The sequence below is a fragment of the Mixophyes fleayi genome, chromosome 11, assembly GCF_038048845.1.
Source record: "Mixophyes fleayi isolate aMixFle1 chromosome 11, aMixFle1.hap1, whole genome shotgun sequence".
Classification (NCBI taxonomy): Eukaryota; Metazoa; Chordata; class Amphibia; order Anura; family Limnodynastidae; genus Mixophyes; species Mixophyes fleayi.
In genome coordinates, this window is record NC_134412.1 from 6,208,631 (window position 1) to 6,228,307 (window position 19,677).

Here is a 19,677-nt window from a genome sequence, read left to right on the forward strand (position 1 = left end):
CTCTGTTTTCCCTAATTTTGGGTCTTTACTCACTGTACACAACTATGAAGTAACGTGCTTTGCTTGTTGTTTGTGACCAACCTTATTTAGTTATATTTCAATGGTTTGTCTTTGTATCTTTGTATATTTTTTTTATACCCAGAGTAAAACAAAACTTATTAGAAAAAATAGCTTAGTATATCACTACATACCATTTTTTCCTCATGTTGGTTTTATTAGTCAATTAAAAAAATAAAAGGTTTATAATGTAATGTTCAACTAAACTTTAAAGGGAATGTATCAGAAGCAAAGTAAAACCTTAATATATTTATACTATGAGCACAATTAATTTTTAGATAAAGTTTACTGTGTGACCTCTTGTTAATTGTCTTGCCCTATTGTATTCCTTTACAGGAATAATAGCCTTCTTCCTGTTTAATAAATAAACTAAAAACACACACTATCTCCTGGCGCTTAACAGACTATGGTTCAGAACACAATCAGCTGCGGTAGTCTGCAATCCCCCAAGAGATAAAAAAAATGTACAAACCATGTTGAAGCTGTGAATTGTGAACCAGAAAACAAACATGTAAGTAACAGATAAATTAAATCAATCAATTTATTTTATTAGTACACCAACACTAATGAAAACACCATAAAACATATACTCAGATAAACAATTTGATGCCTATTATTTATACAAAATTGGATGCCTAATATTGTAATGTAAATATTGCTAAAAAAAGGTAAGATATAGCCAGATTAGGGTATGTATGTCCTTAAAAGTTCATCATTACATAATACATAGCATTCCTCCTTAGTCAGGACTATAGCCCACAAACCTAATTGTGATCCAGACTAATGGAGTAGAAATGTTTATAGACATAAATATATTTGTAAAGAGCCATCCTCAGCCGATAAGCAATATAAAAAGCCACTTGCACCATGATTCTCATTCGATGTATTGGTCTTTTGAAAACATGTGATATTAAATCACATCAGTGGGTTTACCGTTTATCCAGTTGGATGATTCAACTGCAAACACAGATATCACTTAGTAAGTAAATTCAGACTCATTATAGTGATCCTGTAGCAGCTTCATGGCCCCTCCTCCCAAGTTTTTGTAAGTTTAACACCCTGTCACTCCTATCTACTATCATTTACCCAAAATCCATAAGCACTTTTCAACACCCCTAGGGAGGACCATTATCTAGGGAGCAAAACACTTCTAATTTGTCCAGTTACTTTGATTATTTTCTACAACCTCTGGTAGTCTCGCTGAGATCACACATCTGGTACGCGATGCATTTATTGATCCTTCTTAAAGATATTGTTTGGCAAGAAGAATTTGCCTTTTTGACATTAGATGTCAAGGCCCTTTACATGAACATCCCTCATGACAAAGGTGTGGATGTGATTAGAAGGACTTTTGTCTACTGGGTGTGGGGTCTTGAAAGACACCAGGGGGTAAATGTATCAATCTGCGGGTGCTTCAACACCCGCGTGTTCAGCCTCTTCCGTGATTAAATTTCAAGCGGCGCTGCATTGTAAAGGGAAGTTAACCCCGGAAGTTTCTTATTGAGTCCATTAACTTCATACTCACTCATAATCATTTTTTATTTGATGGCACTGAGAATGGCTCTTTGCAAATACATTTTTGTCTATAAACATTTCTACTCCATGGATCAGAATTAGGTTTGTGGGATATAGTCCTGTCTAAGGAGGAATGCTAAGTATTATCTAATGATGAACTTATAAGGACATACATACCCTAATCTGGAAACATTTATATCTTTCCTTTTTTAGTAGTATTTACATTACAATATTAGGCAACTAATTGTGTATAAATAATAGGCATCACATTGTTTATATGAATATATGCTTTATGGTGTTTTAATTAGTGTTGGTGTACTAATGCAATACATTGATTAATTTAATTTATCCGCGACATACATTTTTGTTGTGTGGTTCACAATTCACAGCTGCAATTTGGTTTGTTCATTTCTTCCTGTTTTAGCTTGCCAGCAGTCTGCAACAACGTTATACATAGACTTATGCAAGCTGTCATGCAATTGCACTGTTTGTCCCATCTAGGCTTCTTTTTCACCAACCATACCTCTTCTTACCCTGGGACACAGCTCTACTAGAGCACATGCTATGCTAATAGGTGTTGAGGGAGGGTGTTACTTTGCCATGTGTGTACTTGTGTCTCATGAGAGCAGAGAGGAAGTTGCAAGTGAAAATTTTTACCTCCACCTCATTCAGCACGGTCTGCTGATCTGTGAACATTACGTGACTGCAAACAAAGAGCTTTAAGTAGCTAGAACATAAGTTATGCATTAATTTTTTTTGGTTATGTGAATGGAAAATTAGATATAAACCTTACAACAACTATACTAATGGCTATCAATATCTGCAAAATTGTAATGGTCATCTGCAAGGTCTATACAAACTAGGATTTACATTTAAATCTATCTATGTATTATTAGACTAAGCTATGCTGTATTTTTCTTTTAGTCTCTTGTATGGCATTTATGTGTTTGTGCCTGCCAACAGTTCACTCTATTGAGAAAGAAAGCTACAATGCTACAAAATGGTGTCATACAGTGACAGGTTTTTCTATATGGCAAATAATTGTAACTGTATATAAATTGGTGTCTGCAATAGCAAAAACTTACCCGTACAAAGCCATATTCATATCTCACCAGAGATATTACAAAATCATGCACCTGGATGGTCACAAAACTGACATAGGAAACTTGAGTGTTCCCACGATTCTCATTCTTGGCCTGAATATTGAATTTTGGGAGGCTGCTGTCTTTACCACAACTCTTGGCTATGGTATAAGTACAGGTGCCTTGGAAGTCGTAGTATTTCCCATCGAAAGTCCGATAATGGGGGTCACCAGTTACATAGCAATAGGCATTAAACAGGGGGTGACATTTGGGCTTTCCTCTTGACATCTGACATGTTTCTCTAGCTCGACATTTTACAGAGTCACAAGGTAACATGGAATTAGCTGAGGAAGAAACATTAAGATAGTTAGCGAACATATAATTCCTGTGGGTAAATGTATCAAGCTGCGAGTTTCGGGTGGGTATGAAAAGTGGAGTTGCCTATAGCAACCAATCATATTCTAGCTGTCATTTTGTAAAAATGCACTAAATAAATAACTAGAATCTGGTTGCTATAGGCAACATCTCCACTTTTCAAACCTGCCGGAAACTCTCAGCTGGATACATTTGCCCTCTGGAGTTAAAATTCTAACCAATGTGATAAGGCAATATTCTTAATGACAATATTAGAAGTACAATATTTTATATTCTGCATTTCTCACTAATCTCACTAATCTCAGCAACAACACTCCTCATATTAGAAATTATTGACTCCAGTGCAGGTGGAACAATCGGCAGTGACATATTGGTTCATTTTAAGGTGGAACAGGGGAGGTAAGGGGCAGTTTAATATAGGCCAAGTATTCTAATGAGATGTTTACCTGCTTGCGCGCTCTACTTAGATGTAGATACCTATGCAAGTAATATAGACTATAACACGCATTGTATGTACTGTACACATTAAAATATTTATGTATTTAATGTTAATACAAAAATTAAAACTTTTTGCATATCCATATTTTTATTAATGAATATACTGTTTTTTTTTATGTTTTCTGATTTGACCTTACATTGCACATATGCTTGTGTGTATACTGCGGTTTGTTCTGTGTCTACATACTGCTTCTTTCTTACCAATTTAATAGTCCCATTCATATTCATGACAAAAAAAACATGACAAAGTTTTTGGCCATGTAGCTACTAATTAATACCAAGTAACTTGGCTTTAATCAGAGCATGGCAGAACTGTACCGTACTGGTTAGTAGTGGTTGCACTCCATGGGGTAAATGTATGATACCCCGGTTTTTGCAATTCGCGGGAGATCGGCGTCTTCGCAGCTTAAATTTAAAGCGGCGCTGCCTTGTAAAGGGAAGACGCCGATCTCCCGCGAGTTGCAAAAACCGGGGTATGATACATTTACCCCCATGTGTGGTATAACTTCAAAGAACTTAATAACTATAATGTATTGATTAGTAGCTGGCAGGTTGCCCGGTGTTTCCTTTGCATCAGGGCACCGCAAAGAGCGAGTCTTAATTATGAATATGAGTTATGTCCTTTTTCCCCCCAAAAGGATTACAGGCAGATTGCTTATTATAATAAAATATTTTATCAGTGGTACAGTTTGTAAACCAAAAAATGTACTTCATTATATCAACTGTTCAGCAACACATTATTGAACCATCACCATCTAAACTGATAGAAGATGTTTGTGAGTTTCAAACAATTTACTTAAATGCTTCCGTTTATTTTATTGAACATAAAATGAATATAGTACAGTCTAGAAATGCATCGCTTTCTCTTTTAAGCCAATGAGTAGAGATGAACAAAATTTTCAAAACTGTTCTAAAAAGAGTCTCATTCCACATTTGACTGAAATTTTGCACCTTTTGTCCCCTTGCGTTGACTTTGACTGATCCCAGTCCGACAGCAACCACACCACAAAGCAGAATGACAAGGTCATCATTGTCAGTTACATTTATGAACTATATGGACTATGAATTTGAGAAATGAAAATTCACAAATATTGTACGGAGTGTCATTCTGTGGAAGGGCAAAGCAACAGCAGAACTTGAAGATTGTATTTTCAAAAACTAAATTCACATGTAATTTTGTCGTGATTTTACTCGTATCCATCTTGCAGTGTCCTTCAATAGGGCTGCTGCTATCTAGATATCTGATGTGCATTAGAAACAGTGACTCCCACTGATCAAATGGATACCTTAAATATTTTTAGCTGAAATACATTGTGCAAGTGTTAGGAACCCCTTGCAGCCAGTACCACAAAACCCGGAGTCTGCTCCAAAAGTCTGGTGTTCACTGTTGCCCCTAGTTGTGGGGACAGATTTGGCTGCAGACAAACGGAGGGTTGTGAGATGGGCACTGGCTGCGGAGAACCCAGGAATAGAGAGTTATGGCAGACAGCGTATCCAGAGAACAAGCCGAGGTCGGGAGTCACTTGCAGAAAAGAATAGTCAGAAACACACCAAAGGGTCAGGGTCACGAGCAGGTCAGCAGAATCGGGGTTACAGGCCAAAAGATCAGGGTCACAGGCAAGAAGGCAAAATCCAGTAAGCAGGCAAAAGGTCACAACACCAATCCAACAGAAACGCTATAACCGGCAGGGAGGCTAATCAGAGCCTAGCTCTGACACAATCATCGCCCAGCAGCTGCTTATACTAATTGCCACTTAGCCCACAGGCTAGCAAAGGGGGGCTCTGCGCATGCGCCCAGCTTCTTCTCACTGCCGGGACGCGGCGGTGTCAAATGACTGCCCGGAAGTGATGTCCCGGTCGTCAAGGTGACGGCTGGGATGCAGGAGAGACCAGGAAGTGAGTCGCGGACAGTACCCCCCCTTGAGGAGGGGTTAGGAAACCCCGACACCCTGGCTTTCTGGGAAATAGCCTGAAGAATTTTTTAATGAGTTTGTCCGCATGAAGGTGGTTTCTTGGAATCCAGACACGTTCTTCCAAACCGCGGCCCTTCCATTGGACTAAAAAGTGAATTTGCCCCTGGACTTTCTTGGAATCCAGTATTTTGTGTACCACAAATTCTCGATATCCTTCCATATTCACCGAATGAGGCCTCTGAGGGTGGACACGTCTGAAGTTACTAGAAAAAATTACAGGTTTGAGTAAGGAGCAGTGGAACGTATTTGGAACGTATTTGAAATCTTCAAGGAGCGTAGGAGCTTCAACCTAAATGCCACTGGGTTCATTTGCTTGATAATGGTAAAAGGACCAATTAACCTAGGACCCAGTTTTTTTTACATGGTTGCCTGAGCCTGATATGCCGGGTAGAGAGTCACACCTTCTGCCCAACTTTGAAAGAACAGCTCCTACGGTGTTGGTCCGCAAAATTTTTTGATCGAAATGAGGCTCATTTTAAGGCAGCATGGACTTTTTTTCCAGATGCTCTTCAGTGCAGTAGCTGTAGAATGTATGCCTGGGAGCCCAGAAGAATTAAGAATAGCCAAGGAGTTAGATCTGGGATGGAAACCGAGATTACAATAAAATGGTGACATACAAGTAGAAGAATGGCAGGAATTGTTGTATGCGAATTCCGCCCAGGGTAGTAATGCTGACCAGTTGTTGTGAAACTCAGAAGTATATAAACGTAAAAATTGTTCCAGGGACTGATTGACCCTCTCCGTTTGTCCATTGGATTGTAGATGGTATGCTGAGGAGAGGCTGATATTTGTTCCGAGAGAACAAAAGGATCTCCAGAATTGAGCCACAAACTAAGAACCACGGTCAGAAATAATATCTACCGGTAAACCATGGAGTCGGAAAATGTGTTGAACAAAAAGTGAGGCCAAAGTCTAAGCACTAGGAAGTCTGGTTAGCGGTATGAAATGGGCCATTTTACTGAAGCGCTCAACCACTACCCAAATAGTATTGTAGCCTGCTGAGACAGGAAGCTCCACGATGAAATCCATTGACAAGTGTGTCCACGGTCTAGAAGGGACAGACAAGGGCGTAAGCTGACCGTAAGTACAATTTCTAGGAGTCTTGTTCCTGGCACAGACTTCACAGGACATAACATAATCTTGGACATCAGAGTACATAGTTGGCCACCAAACTGAACGTGAAAGGTTCTCAGTAGTTTTAGAGATACCTGGGTGTCCTGCAGTTTTATGATCATGTGCCTCAGGGAGGACAGCCTTTTGAAGGTGAACCGGAACGAATAAGCGGTTCGCAGGTGTTCCAGTGGGGGGGCAATTTCTGAAATCTGTGAAGAGTTGAAGTCAGATCCTGGGCTAAACCGGCATGAATGATTGTAGATGGTAGAATCGGCAGTGGTTTGGGAGCTGGTGCATGATGGGAGGAAAAACTTCTAGACAAGGCATCAGCCTTAGTGTTCTTAGAACCTGGTCTATAACTGATAGTAAAACGGAAGCGCGTCAAAAACAATGACCAACGGGCTTGCCTTGGGTTCAGTTGTTTCGCTGATTCGATATATTGAAGGTTCTTATGGTCAGTAATGATCGAGATAACATGGATCGCTCCTTCTAGCCAATGACACCATTCTTCAAAAGCCCATTTGATGGCCAAAAGTTCTCGATTACCAACATCATAGTTGGCCTCTGCGGAAGCGAATTTCCAAGAGAAGAATGCGCAAGGAAACAATCTCTGGTTAACAAGATCCTTTTGAGAGAGTACAGCGCCAGCACCAACGTCAGAGGCATCAACTTCTATAACAAAAGGCAAGTAAAGATTAGGATGCCTTAAAACCGGAGCGGAGATGAATGCCTGTTTCAAAGCCTTAAAGGAACTGATAGCTTCTGGACACCAGTTGCCCGGATCTGCCCCTTATCTAGTGAGGGCAACAATGGGGGCTACCAAATCAGAGAAACTTCGAATAAATCTTCGGTAATAATTAGCGAAGCCCAGGAACCTTTGTACGGCCTTTAGATTAACAGGTTGCACCCAGTCAAGGATAGCTTGTACTTTCTTGGGGTCCATAGGAAAAACCAGATGAAGATATGATATACTCAAGGAACGATACACTTTGGACTTCAAACTTGCATTTCTCCAGCTTGGCAAATAAGTGATGATCCCGTAATTTACGGAGTACTTGTTGAACATGGAGTCAATGTTGCGACACGGACTGCGAGTATATCAGAATGTCATCCAAGTATACCACCACAAACTGATCAAGGAACTCCCGAAGAACATCATTAATAAGATCCTGGAAGACTGCTGGTGTGTTACAAAGACCGAATGGCATAACTAAATACTCATAGTGGCCGGACTGAGTATTGAAGGCCGTTTTCCACTCATCTCCTTCTCTGATGCGGATGAGATTGTATGCCCCACAAAGGTCAATTTTGGTGAAGATGGTAGCACCTCTGAGTTGGTCAAACAGGACCGAGATGAGAGGAAGAGGGTACGTATTTTTGACAGTGATCTTGTTAAGGCCCCTCAAGTCTATGCAGGGACGGAGTCCACCATCTTTCTAGGAAACAAAGAAGCAACCAGCTCCCACTTGGGATTTTAAAGGTCTAATGAAGCCTTTCTGAAGGTTTTCTTTGACATAATCCTGCATGGCTCGGGTTTCAGGACTGGAGAGGGAATATAGCCTCCCTTTAGGTAATTTAGCGCCCGGAATTAATTTGATGGCACAATCGTATTCCCTATGAGGAGGTAAGGTGTCAAATGCTTTCTTAGAGAAGACGTCCCAGAATTCTTGGTATTGCGGAGTTAGTAGCAGTGAAACAGGCTGTAAGATCCGAAGAGTCAACTTCAAACAAGTCTGTGAACAAGGAGACCTCCACTGGGTAATCTCCCCTTGTGTCCAATCAATTACCGGATTATGTAGTTGCAGCCAGGGATGTCCTAAGATCACTGGTACAGATGGACAGTTAATCATGTAGAAGGTCAGAAATTCTGAATGGAGAGTTCCCACAGTTAGATGTAATGGTGGGGTTTCATACAGGACCTTGCCACCTGAAAGAAATTCTCCATCTAGACCACATACAGTGATAACTGGATTGATACTGCAGAGAGGAATTCCAGAAGACTTAGTGAATTCCATATCAAGAAAGTTCCCGGCGGCACCGCTATCAACAAAAGCTGAAATGTTAACAGAATGAGCCCCACAGGTGATGTGGGCGGGAATCTAAAAGGCATTTTTAGAGGAGATGATCTAAAGACCTAGGTGAACCCCCTCTTTATCTCCTAGGCCAAATCTTTTCCCAACTTGGCGGGGCAGGAACAAGAGAAATGTCCCTTGGTACCACAGTAGAGACACAAGCCATGAGTCCGCCCTCTGGCCTTTTCCTCTGCTGAGAGACGATACGATCCTAATTGCATCGGTTCTTCTGGATCCAATGGTGCTGAGGTAAATACTGGCAGTAAACCAGACGGCATCACTCTCTCCGCCTTCCTCTGCCTGATTCGCTTATGGATTTTAATGGCGAGTTGCATGAGATCTTACAACGATGTTGGCGAAGGATACTGAACTAATGCATCCTTGATCTGCTCTGAGAGACCTAAGCGGAGTTGGCTGCGTAACGCAGGATTATTCCATTCACTGTCGGTGGACCAACGCCTGAATTCGGCACAGAATTCTTTAGCAGGGCGCCTGCCCTGTTTTAGAGCCCAGAGATGAGCCTCGGCCAAAGCCAATCTATCAGGATCATCATATAGTAGGCCTAAAGCGTTAAAGAACGCATCGACGGGGGCATGACCTGGCGGTCATACTAGGCAGACGCGACTCACCACAGATCCGCCAATTCGGGGGTTTAGCTGGCTAATTACAGGGCTCCCCCCACTAATAAAAGTGCCTAATCCAGTTTCTCCTGACTCGTCAAGCCCAGCGGCATTGATTCAGGCCCCGCAAAAGTCGTCTGGACCACTGGGAAGACCCGCGGCCTACACAGGGCAGCAGACTGGGGATCAGATTGCCAGGTGCATGGGGACGGTGCGTGGAAAGAGTGCCTGCACCTCTGGTCCCGTCGGCGGGAGAGTCCCGCATATAGAGCTACCAAATGACAGAGCACACCACCGGGCTCCGGCGGCGATACCCTGAACCCCACTCCTACGTTTACCTAGGCTCTGCTGAGAGAGATACTCCTCTACCCCCACCCGCTCCTGCGCCCTCCGACAGGAAGATCCACCAAGGGGGAAAACTCTGCAACCCCAGCCCAGAGGCACCCAGAGTGCTACTTACCTGGAGGGTCCCTGTCAGGCCATCCCTGGGCGGTGTGGTCGTTTCTTCTGGTCTGCTGCGCTGGTGAGAAGCTGAATCTTTTCTTTTATTCCTCACCACACTTGATAGCTGCCCAAGACAGTTCACTGCTATACGGCCCCAGTATAGTGAAGAATCTGTGTGCTGGAGTGTTTACAGCCTCACATAACTAACAAAACACTGCCCCCAAGTGTCCAATCCTAAGTATTGCAGCCTTTACCAACATAGTCACTAACTTTATCTCTGTGCAAAATTCTACTCTTCTTTAGTGACAACTGCACTCTCACTATATTGTTTCTTCGATTTAATTTGTGACGCACTTCACACCATCTACAAGGAGCCGCAACCCCTTTGTTCCTGCAGGCTCCAAATGACCTAAAAATCCACCATATGCTGTCAGGGGGAGGAGCTTCCTCTATGTTAATGTACTGTTCAATGTGTCTGTAAGTCTCCTCATCCATGTGGGCTCGCTCATTGCATTTTACTCTCACACGGCACCACGGATCTGCTGCCTGGCAAGCCTTATCTCCTCTAATTATCTCCTCTTTCACCATGCCTAATTGCAAGAAACCCCACTCTAAAGGCCTTCCTCAGTATTTTGCAAGCAGAAGACTCCGGCCTCCCGCCCTGAGAGAACGGACTCTCCACATACCTCCACTGAGTCTGACTCTGATGAAGAAGACGACAAGGCTCCTATCACTAGGCGGGACTTCATGACCCTAATTAAAGAAATGAAGGAGCTCAAGTCGTCTGTACACTCGGAAGTACAATCTGCTCTTCATTCACTGCGAGCAGAAGTGACCTCTATTGGGAATCGTACTGATGAGGTGGAAAAGAGATTGGAGACGGTTGTGACCTCCCAGACTGGAATGGAGGAAGACATCCGGCATATCCGTAATGACCTGGCCTCAGTCCAGGAACATCAGGAGGACATGGACAACCGGGCCAGATGGAACAATCTACGTATCAAGGGCATACCTGAGTCGGTCGAGCTCCGCATCTTGACCTATACCTTAAGAAGCTTTTCTCTCAGCTTGCTCCTGAGGTCCTGGAGGAACATCTGCTGCTGGACAGAGCTCATAGGGCACTAAAACCCAGGATGCCCGACCAAAACCAACCTAGAGATGTTATCCTGCGCCTGCATTTTTTCACAACGAAGGAGATGATCCTACGAGGCACCAGAAAGCTGCCCACTCTCACGTATGAAGGCCATACTCTGCAGATCTTTTAGGACCTCTCGCCGGTTACTCTAGCCAGACGCAGGGAGTTAGCCCCAGTGACGCAGATCCTGAGAGCCCGTAATATGCGGTACAGATGGGGCTTCCCCTTCCGTCTCTTCCTCTGGCATGAAGAACGTCAAGTCTCTGCAAGATCCCTCCCCGAATCTCAGGTCCTTCTCCAGCGCCTGGGCATTGCCCCAGGGCCTACCCCTGGTGCCTCGCAATCATCTGGCTCAGAGTCCGCCTCAGCTACCCCTCAACCTCAAAGAGCTCCTAGAAGTGAATGGTTCGCGTCCGGAAGTCCGTCCGCCTCACACAGGCCTGACTCTTAATGCCGTGACTCTCTGTTTTTCTCACCTGTGAAGGCAATTCTAGAGCGCGTCCCTATATACTCCTGGAGCCCACCATACAGCAGGCCTGCTCTGTCCTGATGTTGGCTAACCAAAGTTTGCACTGTTTAGATGTTATGGTTTGGTTGTGTCTTTTTTTTCTCTCTATTTTCCTTATTATAGGCTGTTCATCGAGACTGAGGCCTTCCAAGTTTTCCGCCTCTTCTGGCCTTCCCGTTCTTTCTTCATCAGCATGCAGGCCTGTTTACTTCTATTTATATTGTCGTTCAATTTTTGTTTTTATTTCTACATTGCATTTTAGTGTATGCTATTGTTTTCTCTTTTGCTCAAGACCGAGTGCCTTTCTCTCTTTCTCTTCTCTGATTGTTATACTTGAGAATTGGACCCCAATGGTATGTTTTGCAGTTGCACCGTTGTACTTGCCTGCTGTTTTCATCTTTCACTGAACTGTTCCGGACATGTACCCCCTCCCCCATGAGCCCACTGGAGACATGCTACGCCTCCTCCCCCCCCTGTCAGCATCCCTCTGTCGTGTCACCTGACTTATGTCAGCTAGTCACGTCCCCCTTAGAGCCTTCTGCTCTCAGCTAGTCCCCAGATACCAAGAGTATCGCTCCCCTCTCCCTACCAGCTCTGTAGGCGGGTGTTCTGCACCACACCCGACCTGTCCTCCTCTGTTCCTCAACATCCCTTCCACACCTTTTTCCCCCGGGTCGTCATGTTGTCCTATCTCCTCAGAATGTAAGCTCCATGCTATTCAGCTCCTGTCTCTCTCATTTATACCTCCGACCCTAACTTTCTTATGACTCTCCGCCTTACATCCTTCAATGTAAAGGGACTTAACTCCCCCCAAAAACTAGGCAAACTTTATACATCCCTGCAGGCTCTTAAGGGGGATCTAGTTTTCCTTCAGGAGACCCTCTTTGTTAAACATTTACACCCTTATCTCAGGTCCAAACACTTTCCTATTACTTTTCATGCATGCAACTATACTCAGAAGAGACGCGGGGTGGCTATTCTATTTGTGCGTCACCTTCATTTTGACTTATAGGATACACATAGCGATAAGGAGGGTAGATTTCTCATCCTAATCTGCCCTGCACCTCGGTCAATATTTACGCCCCTAACAAAGACCAACATAAATTCTTTAAGCGACTAGGCACTTTGCTATCTCGGGTCCGTAGAGGGGAACGGATAGTCGCAGGGGACTTTAATGCGTTCCTCACTCCTTCCTTAGATAGATCTACTTCCCCAAATGCCCTTTCCGACAGGAGAGACAGGTTGAACTCTAAGGCCTTACAGGATTTTTTAAAGCTGCATAACCTGTACGATTTGTGGCTCATTTCTGACCCCCTTGCCCAGGACTATTCTTACTATTCCCCTGTACATAATACATACTCCAGAATCGACATGATCCTGCTCAGTCATGACCTCACCCTTAAACTCCTTAATTCCCACATTCACCCAATTACATGGTCGGACCATGCCCCGATTTCCTCGGACCTTTCCTCACTAGCACTGCGCCCCTCCTCCTTTACGTGGAGGATTAACGAATCTCTGCTTCATGATAGTAATACGGTGACTCATCTCAAATCCCTACTATCCGAATATTTCGAAACTAACGATTCCCCAGACATCTTACCCACAACCCTATGGAATGCCCATAAGGCTGTTATTAGAGCTCATCTTCTAACCATGGCTTCCAGTGCCAGGAAAGAGAGGCTCGCTAAAACGATTCATCTCACTAACTCCCTACAACAATTAGAAGCGCAGCATAAGGCCAACACAGATCCCTTAATTCTCCAACAGATTATTAAAATACGGGGTGAACTTAACTTTTTGCTATCGCATTAAGTAGCCAATAAGTTGAAATGGTTAAATCAACGTTTTTATGAAAAGGGAGACAAGGCCGACAAAATTTTGGCCACCCAACTCCGTACCAAAATCTCAGCTCGTAACCTCCTGGCCATTAGAGACTCTTCCGGGGTGCTGGTATATGAATTACTCCGCCTTCCAAAAATACTATCTAAAACTATACAATCTCCCACAACCTTCTAATGATGCTGCCCGCCAGAAGCAAAAAGAATGTATAGAGGAATTTTTGTCAAATGCCCATCTTCCTAAATTATCCTGACAGGCGGCTACCCGTCTTAGTGAGTGCATAACCTCAGACGAGGTTGAACAGGTTTGTTAAGGCGCAGAAAGCCGGCAAGGCACCGGGGCCTGATGAGTTCTCGGGAGCTTACTATAAGAGGTTTGCAGTTCAGCTAGTCCCCCGTTTGTGCACCCTTTTTAATTCCATCCTTAAAGGAGCCCCTTGGCCTAAAGAGTCCTTGGAAGCAAAGATTTCTCTGATTTATAAAGAGGGAAAGGATGTCCATAATTGTGCTAGCTACCGCCTGATATCCCTGCTTAATAACGATGTTAAACTCTATGCCAAAATTCTCGGCAACCAACTTAACTCTGTACTCCCCTCTCTAATCCATTATGATCAGGTTGGTTTTATCCCCGGCAGGCAAGCTAGGGATAACAAGAGGAGAGCCGTTGACCTTATCCATATATTTAATGCTAGGAAAAAAACCCTCGATTATCTTGGCGCTAGATGCCGAAAAGGCCTTCGACAGGATCTCCTGGCAGTTCATGACCCATACGTTGAAGCATTTTGGCCTGACTGGAGATTTCCTGGCTGAAGTGCAAGCCTTATATTCTTCTCCCTCTGCAAAGGTTGTGGTCAATGGCTCACCTTCGGACTCCATAATGATCAGCAATGGTACACGCCAGGGATGCCCCCTTTCCCCTCTCATTTTTGCCTTTGTTATTGAACCCCTGGCGGCCACTATTCGAGCATCCCCGGATGTGAGGGGTGTGCACACGGGGGACCTGGAGAGTAAGATTTCTCTTTTTGCAGACGACGTCCTTTTGTCCCTTCTGCAGCCGAGGATATCCATGCCCAACCTATTCTCTATCATGTCCTATTACGGAGATCTCCCCGGTTACAAAATTACCATTACTATATCTGAAGCACTGCTACTTAACCTCCCTCCCCGTGATTGTCACGATATCACCTCCCAATTCCACTTTCGGTGGCAAAAGAAAAAGTTAAAGTACCTGGGGATCTACATTACCAACACCTATGAGTCACTCTACCAGGAGAATAACCCGGCTCTCTTCCTCAAACTTATATCTGATATCCTCTCTTGGATGCCCCTAATTATCTCGTGGCTGGGCAGGATCATTGCCATTAAAATGTCTGTTCTCCCTCCACTTCTTTATCTATTCCAGACACTCCCTGTACGGGTTGCTATCTCTGAATTGACTACCATGCAACGACACTTAGCTAAATTTGTCTGGTGGGGCAGGACTCCCATGGTCCGACTAGCTCAGCTCAAGAAACCTACAAATTGCGGAGGTAGGGGATTTCCGGATCTGAAGGTCTATTACTGGGCGGCCCATCTCAGCTCTGTTGTCACCTCCTTTGCCCCTCCGACCTCCCATGCCTGGGCGGATATAGAAGCAGTCTACCTCTCTCTACCAGACGTTTCTAGTATTTGGGGCCTACCTAAACAATCTAGGCTTGCACGGATCAAGCGATTCCCTACCTTGCTTTTTGCCACCCAGAACTGGGAGATTTGCAAAAGCCATTTATCTGTCCCCCCAACTTCTTTGAATATCATGCCCTTATGGTACAACCCGGCCTTTCCCCCCGGCGGACTTCGGTCCTTCTCTCTAACATGGATTGCCGCGGGTGTCCGATTTGCCGGCGATCTTTTGGACCAAGGAGGATTAATGCCTTTTGACGCTCTTCGCTCCAAATATCCCGGACTAAACCCGCCATTCTATCAATACTTACAAATCAGGCATTTTGTCCTCTCCCTCTGGTCGGGCAACGCACCTCCACTGACCTCCTCCTTTGAGACCCTCTGTCTCTCCTCACCTCTTCAGAGAGGCATGATTTCTTCAATCTATAATCTACTTCTAGACAAATTGTTGATCTCTGGGAGTAGCCACGAGAGGGACTGGGAGAGGGATTTGGGTTTCCCCCCAGAGGAGGACTGCTGGGAGACCATCAGATCAAATGTAGCCTCTAGTTCCATCTTGACCTTAATTAAAGAGAATGCATACAGGATTCTCTACAGATGGTATCTTATGCCTGATAGACTAGCTAAAATGTACCCAAATGCCTCCCCTGCCTGTTGGCGGGAATAAGGTCATAGAGGTACCCTCTTTCATATCTGGTGGTCTTGCCCTGTCATCTCCTCCTTCTGGGATAAAGTAGCTGCCCTCCTTTCCTCCCTTCTTCAATTCCCCATCCAGAAGGATCCTTGGTCCTTCCTCCTTTACTACCCTATACAAGACGCTGACGTACCCTCTGCAAAATTGGCCTCGCATGTTCTAGCGGCCGCTAGGTGCCTAATAGCCAAATACTCGAAAAGCGCAGCGCCTCCCCGCGTCTCTTCTCTAAAGTCCTATGTCTAGTTCATTGCTAGCATGGAAAAAAATCACCTTCCACCTACAAGATAAAGAGGACAGGTTTTACCAAATCTAGGCCCCCTGGTTACACTATTAATGCCCCCAAATACTTCCCCTCCTATAGATTGACTCGTCCGCGCCAGAAACTTCTGCTTATAATAGTCCTACAGACAAAGTTACTCCCTCCGATGTCTGAGTTACCGTTCTGCATTATCTCGCTAGCACAGAGCAGGTCAGCACTAGTGCACTACACAGACGCTATAACCGGCAGGTAGGCTAAGCCCTCCCTGCCTTAAATACTACATGTGGCCAATCAGAGCCTAGCTCTGACACAATCACCACCCAGCAGCTGCTTATACTAATTGCCACTTAGCCCGCAGGCTAGCAAAGGGGGGCTCTGCGCACGCACCCGGCTTCTTCTCACTGCCGGGACGCGGCCTGTTTGTCAAGGTGACGGCCAGGACGCAGGAGTGACAAGGAAGCGAGTCGCGGCGGCAGTAAGTACCACCGCGGCTCGTGTTAGGAAGTAACTATTTTATATCAATCATCTTTCAGTATTTGTTTAGAGATACTTATATGTGTAAATTGTGCACATAAAGTCTCCTGTAGTTTTGGACAGAACTCCATTTTATTTCCATAAAATACTAATTTCCTTATTACTGATGTACACGAAAAATGTGTAAGTGTTAAGTCCTTATGTAGACTCAAATACATTTTACACTTACTACTCTCTACACTTAGAAAGGTGGAACAAGGGATGAAAGTGGCATTTTACATAGACCAAGTACAATAAAGGCATGTTCATGTACTTGCCACCTGTGTAGTGGTCATGACAGCCGCTGATATGCCTGTCAGGATGTGTATCTGTAGTGGGTGCACAAATCTTTAAAATATCCAATAAGTTTGCTTCGAATTGTAGGGTCACAGATGGGATTTCCTCATTGAGTCACCACAATAAAGAGAAGATGCCTTTAATATCATCATTTATTTATATAACGCCACTAATACCGTAGCGCTGTACAGAGAACTCACACACATCAGTCTCTGACCCATTGGAGCTTACAGTCTAAATTCCCTAACATACACACACCTACCAAGAGAGACTAATGTCAATTTGATAGCAGTCAATTAACCGACTAGTATGTTTTTGGAGTATGGGGAGAAGTTTGAGCACTTAGAAGAAACCCATGCAAATACTGGGAGGACATACAAACTCCAAAGTTATTGTGCTCCATATATTATCTATTTACAGAGTAATGCAGGGAAGGCCATAAAGGCAATATCTAATCACCTGCCACCAACTGAAGTCCCATTGCAGGTTCTTCAGATTGATTTCATCCAACTTCATAAGTGTAGGATGTTAGAATATGTATTGGCATGTGTTGATCAAATTTCTGGGTGTATTGAAGATTACGCCATAGCAAGTGTAACTGTTACTGTTAGGAAGATAGTACAGGAATTTGTATGTAGTTCTGGCATACCAAGGGTAAATTTCTGTGACAGATACACCCCTTTGACTGGATTTGTTTTTTAAAAATGTGAGTTGTTGGGTATAAAATAGTTGCATACTCATTATCAGCCTCAATGAAGTAGATAAGTTGAAATATACAATGGAATTATTTAAATTAACAAAGGCATTACCTCATACCTACCTATATAGAAGATAGACTTTATTATTGGTATTGGCAAGACTCATGTACAGTGGGGAGATGTATGATAGTCTGTTATATCCTCTAAAAGTATATTACAGGATATGGTGGAGAATTTAAGCTATGTTATCTTCCTATTATGTTATCTTCCTATTTCCAACATTATATCTAATAATTTTTTTATGGAAAGTTAATTTTATTTTCCAATGTACAATAGTTTCTAGCTCCATCTTGTATACATCCAACCATGGCTATTTAGGAGTTTAGAAATAGTGTTTGTTTAATCACAAGCACTTATATATTTCACTAATTTATTTATTTATTTATTATTTTAATAGAATTTAATAAGTTATATAATTTTATTTAATTCTGATGTACATATAACAAGTTTGATCTTAACATATTAAGTGCACCTGTTCTGAAAATAAACTTCTAGCTTTCTTTTTTTCAAGTTTCTGGCTGCACCCCTTAGGTAATTAGAGGAATCGAAGGAAAATATATGAATGAGGGTATTCCCTATAATCAGTGTGGTAGAACTCATTTCCTTTCAGTCTATTGATACAAGGTCTCAACATTTCTCACACGCTTTGATGAATTGTATCTACTTTGTAAATGCAATAGGGTATTTTTAGTTTTGCCCGACAAGGGGCCTGACCATATATACTCTTCCACATAAAACCCCTGTAAAGCTTGACAAACCTTGGGGGAAAAACCTGTACCCATTGAAGTACCATTAATCTGTGATTTTTGGAGATCCCACAATCACTCAAGAGATCTAGAAATTGCACTAATACCTTTATCGTGCAGAAAATTTGTGCACAAAATCTGCAAATCATATGTAAGGTAGTAGTATCCCCCTTCTCTTCGTGCTCTTATTGATCATATCAATAGTTTCTATTATGTGTGATCTCAGGCAGAGTGAATTTGTAAATTATGATCTACATAAAATGATAAATTATAAGTGATTAAACATAAAGAATAGTTTGACAAGAAGGATTAATAAGTGACTTCTGATTTTTTTTTTTATTACTGTTAAACTAGACTGATGGGATTCAAACAATTAAAAAGTGTCATATTTGATCCTAAATTACCTTCTCCGAAAAAGCTGTAGAGTTTTTTGCTTCGACTGGTAATTGAAGGTTGGTGATGAGCTTAATTTATAACTTTAATTTCCGACTGTCTCTTGGATGTAACCATCAACATTATGTAGCACTTTATCTCCACCCTTGTCTGCAGTTTTTATCTTTTTAAAATTATCTGCTAATTCCTTCAAGGTTTTTTGTTCTGGGATTTTAAATGATTAAAAATCTTTCTATTTGCATTCTTTTATATTTTACAGGGCAGATGTTGTAATTTAAACTTCTAACACTTCACCCTTCTGTGGATGTAGATGTATTTTTCTCATGGTCAATTCTTTTCTATCCAAAGCCCATATAATATGTTTAGACAATCTGAATGTTGATCACCCAAAATAATGAGACAAACTACATTTTTTTTTTTTTTTTAAATAATTTTAGTTGTTTGATGGTTCATTTTTTTACCTGCATAAATTCCTAATGTAGTAATTCAGTATGACCAAGATAATGAACAGATTGGAGTCAGAGGAGGGGGCAAAGTTTAATTCTTTATTTAGCAGAGCAATCTCACATGCTGTTTAGATGGTAATTGAATAGGGCCTTATAATTTAGGTTATTGTTCTTTTGGTGTAACCCTCCCTCCTCTAAACCCTCTATCTGTATAATCTGTATTTATGTACGGAAATGCATATGGGTTTTGATAAATAAAGGGAACTCCTATAGGTTTTCCCTAAACAATGCATTCGTTATCCTATACTATACATATTTTTCTAGTATCTTCTCATTTCCTTCCCCAAAGTTCAGTTTCTTCAGATCAGATTTATTTATATCAGACCTCACAATATTATCTCAACTATGTCATTCTTAATTAATCCAGAACTTAGGGGTGTTAGATAAGTTTTAACTGGGATTCGAGAATTTGCCATAATATTGTTTATTATTGGCTATAAACAAATGTATCATTGGTCTTAGTCTTCTATATGACCTGACTTGCCCCCCTTTGATGAAGTTGATCTTATTAGTTTTTTATTCTTTCCTTCTACAAATTATTTTTCCTATTATTCCTTCATATATACAGTATACATCCAAGCATACATACATTAATACATATATGAAACAGATTGGATTT

The 19,677-nt window shown here is 42.4% G+C and overlaps 1 protein-coding gene across 1 annotated transcript in view; it reads right to left on the bottom strand.

Annotated features, from left to right (window-relative positions):
* The window catches only part of LOC142107441 (IgGFc-binding protein-like), a 54,558-nt gene extending 44,221 nt beyond the window's left edge, over positions 1 to 10,337 (bottom strand). Inside the window, exons 1-4 of the mRNA XM_075190875.1 lie at positions 10,004 to 10,337; positions 9,031 to 9,247; positions 8,070 to 8,590; positions 2,658 to 2,998 (exon numbers count right to left, since the gene is read on the bottom strand). Coding sequence (XP_075046976.1) covers positions 2,658 to 2,998; positions 8,070 to 8,590; positions 9,031 to 9,247; positions 10,004 to 10,337 — 1,413 coding nt within the window. The remainder of the gene's footprint in view (positions 1 to 2,657; positions 2,999 to 8,069; positions 8,591 to 9,030; positions 9,248 to 10,003) is intronic.
* Positions 10,338 to 19,677: the final 9,340 nt, after the last annotated feature.